Here is a 2,892-nt window from a genome sequence, read left to right on the forward strand (position 1 = left end):
GGTGCGGTGACTGACTGCCACACATACTCTTCAGAACATTAGATTCATCCACGCTGGAGCTGTGCCGACTCACAACCCACGCAAGCTAGATAATTCCACACACAGCTGCAATTCCAGGTTTTCAAACAGAGATGGCGACAAAGAGGCAAAACTTACGGACTGCAGCTTTAACGTTAGTTAATTCAATATTTTTTACAGTATTAATGTTAGTGTTATTTTCGTATCATTGAGCTACTATTATAGTTTTTAATCAATATTTTGAATTAGTTTTATTTTTATATTTTCATTTTAATTGTAAAGTTTTTGTAATTTTTTGTTTTTGATATTTTTGTTCGTTTTTTAATATGTCTGTATAGTTTTTATTATTTTTTATTAAACTTTCATATTTTATTTAACTTAATTTGAATATTAAATATAAATATAATATATTTAAATATAAATAATAAGAAATGTTGCCTTGGCAACTAGAAGAAAATAAGTTTGTTCGTTAATTATATGAAAATAAGTTTGTTCGTAAACTTTGTTTCATTTGATTTCAAGTTAAATCTTTTATTACTTGAAATAAAATGTTATGGTTTTAGTTAATTATAATAACTGACATTAGTTAATAAAAATACAGCTGTTCATTGTTAATAGTTCATGTTAGCTCAGGCAAGTTAAATAATATTAACAAATACTTTTGATTTTAATATTTATTATTAATAAATGTTGAAATTAACGAAGATAAATGCTTTACAATATTTTTATTGTTCGTTTAACTAATGCAGTTAACTAATGTTAACAAGTGGAACCTTATTGTAAAAGATCCTACTGACCTCAAAACATTTGAGAGTTGTTTTAGTAACAGTAGCTGAAAATCATTTTGAAGCTAGTTTCTGGATTTAGTTGCAAAGTGCAAAACAACTAATCATTTGCAGCGGTGACTGGTGGTTTTGGTAACTAGTTGCTATGGTAACTGGTTGTTTTATACTGCTAGCTAAAACAGACAAGTTGCTGCCCCTGGTTTCTCTGAGCCAGGACAAGAGCAGCGGGAACAACATCCCAATGATAACTGAGCTGGGTAAGAAGGCTGACGGCGACTCGTTTCTCATCCTCTGGACTGTGTTCCTGTAGCTCTGTGGATGTTTCAGCTGTTCTTCTGTTCCTCTCTGGTGTTTTCCACTGTTGGCATGAACGATTCTGCAGCATGCTGTGAATCCCGTCTGCTTCTGTGTGGCGAGACACACTGCTAGTTCCTGTCAAACCGATCGAATCTGTCGTCTGTTCAGAAATGATCTGTCACTCCGTTACGTGTTTCTGAGTGTCTCAGACAGGACACACAAAGGCTCAGGGTCCAAAATGAACTTCCTGCCACTTCTGCCAAACAATCGACAACATTTCTGGCCATAAATGATTTTTTCTGACCATGAAACTGCACTTTACATTGTTTTTATTTATTAATGTTTTTAATTAGTTTTTATTTTTTTATTTTCTATTTTAATTTGAGTAATTTTGTTGTTTGTTTTGACAACGTTTTCTGGCCATAAATGATTTTTACTGACCATGAAACTGCATTTTGCATAGTTTTTATTTTTAGATTTCAATGTAAATTTGAGTAAATTTGTTGTTTGTTTTTGTCAATTTTATTACTTTATATATATATATATATATATTAGTGCTGTCAAAATTAGCGCATTAACACATGTGATGAATTTTTTCAGTTTAACGGCGTTAAAAATATTTAACGCAGGGGCGGAGCTAGGATTGCTGCTGTCTCTTTTTCTTGACAAGAAGTTCGTTTATTTAGACACAGAACTTCTTTATGATCACATCAAAAGGGAGAGTTTTCAGATGCGCACTCCAACTTTACCTCAGTGTCAGGCGCGAGTCAAACGAGCGCGGAAAACATACAGGTGACGAGGAGCTTCAGTAGAACAACAGTGAACTGTGCTCAGATGAGATGCTGTCAGGCCATATGTCAGTAAAAACCAATTTTCCTGTCCTGTCAGCCGGTATACTGTGCTCGTAGCATGCGCTCTTCAGTTGAACGCACAAATATGGCAACGCACGCTGTATTATATTAAAGCGCAAAAGAAACGACGAGCATCCGTCATAAGTATGTCGTCACTTAAGTCATGAAGTTACCAAAAAGGCAATTAAAGCTGCCTTAAAACTGTGCATGCATGTAAGTATGTGTTATATTGAGTCAGATTTAAGAACATGTCTCTGAAATGCAGTGGTTTTCCAAACTGTCCTGAAGCAGCAGCACTGTCTCCCTCATCTAACACACCCGATTCAACTCGTCAGCTCATTATAGAGACTTTAAGAGCTGAAGAGGGTCAGAAAAGGTAAAGAGTTATGAGAAACTACGATGCGTATCAGATCCGCGTCATGTTCAGCAGCGGCAGCTAAAATAACCTGATAACCAGCTGCTGTGATGTCTGTTAATCAAAGAACAAAAGAAAAAATAGCTTTAAGTATTCATCTATATTTAATTTAGAATTTAGTGTTTGATAACTTTATTCAATTTCTGTATATTTCCTACTTACTGAAGGGCACATGTAGCTAAATATGACTTTTATTATAATGGGTTTATATGAAGATTGTTTTAAGCTCACTAGAAGTTGTTATTTTTTAAAGTCTAATAAATGTTAAAATTGATAGCTCTCAGTTATAGCTACTGTAACGTTGAATGGCTATAGTCAAAGGCTAGTCAATGGTTAAATATTGGGGGGGAGGACTATTTCCTATATATTCCTTATTGCAATATAAAAGTATATTTAAAAACTTTAATAGTAGGTGGGATTAATCGTGATTAATTTCAGAAAAAATGTGCGATTAATTAGTAAAGTTTGTTTAATCAATTGACAGCACTAATATATATATATATATATATATATATATATATGTATC

General features: G+C 33.4%; 1 protein-coding gene across 1 annotated transcript in view; it reads left to right on the plus strand.

The window, feature by feature from the left end:
• Window positions 1-906: 906 nt before the first annotated feature.
• The window catches only part of LOC107676423 (calcium-activated potassium channel subunit alpha-1-like), a 16,313-nt gene continuing 14,327 nt past the window's right edge, over window positions 907-2,892 (plus strand). Inside the window, exon 1 of the mRNA XM_016470968.1 lies at window positions 907-1,060. Within this exon, the coding sequence (XP_016326454.1) occupies window positions 949-1,060 (112 nt within the window). The 5' untranslated portion in view covers window positions 907-948. The remainder of the gene's footprint in view (window positions 1,061-2,892) is intronic.

The sequence above is a fragment of the Sinocyclocheilus anshuiensis genome, unplaced genomic scaffold (assembly GCF_001515605.1).
Source record: "Sinocyclocheilus anshuiensis isolate Anshui unplaced genomic scaffold, SAMN03320099.WGS_v1.1 scaffold2270, whole genome shotgun sequence".
Lineage (NCBI taxonomy): Eukaryota > Metazoa > Chordata > Actinopteri > Cypriniformes > Cyprinidae > Sinocyclocheilus > Sinocyclocheilus anshuiensis.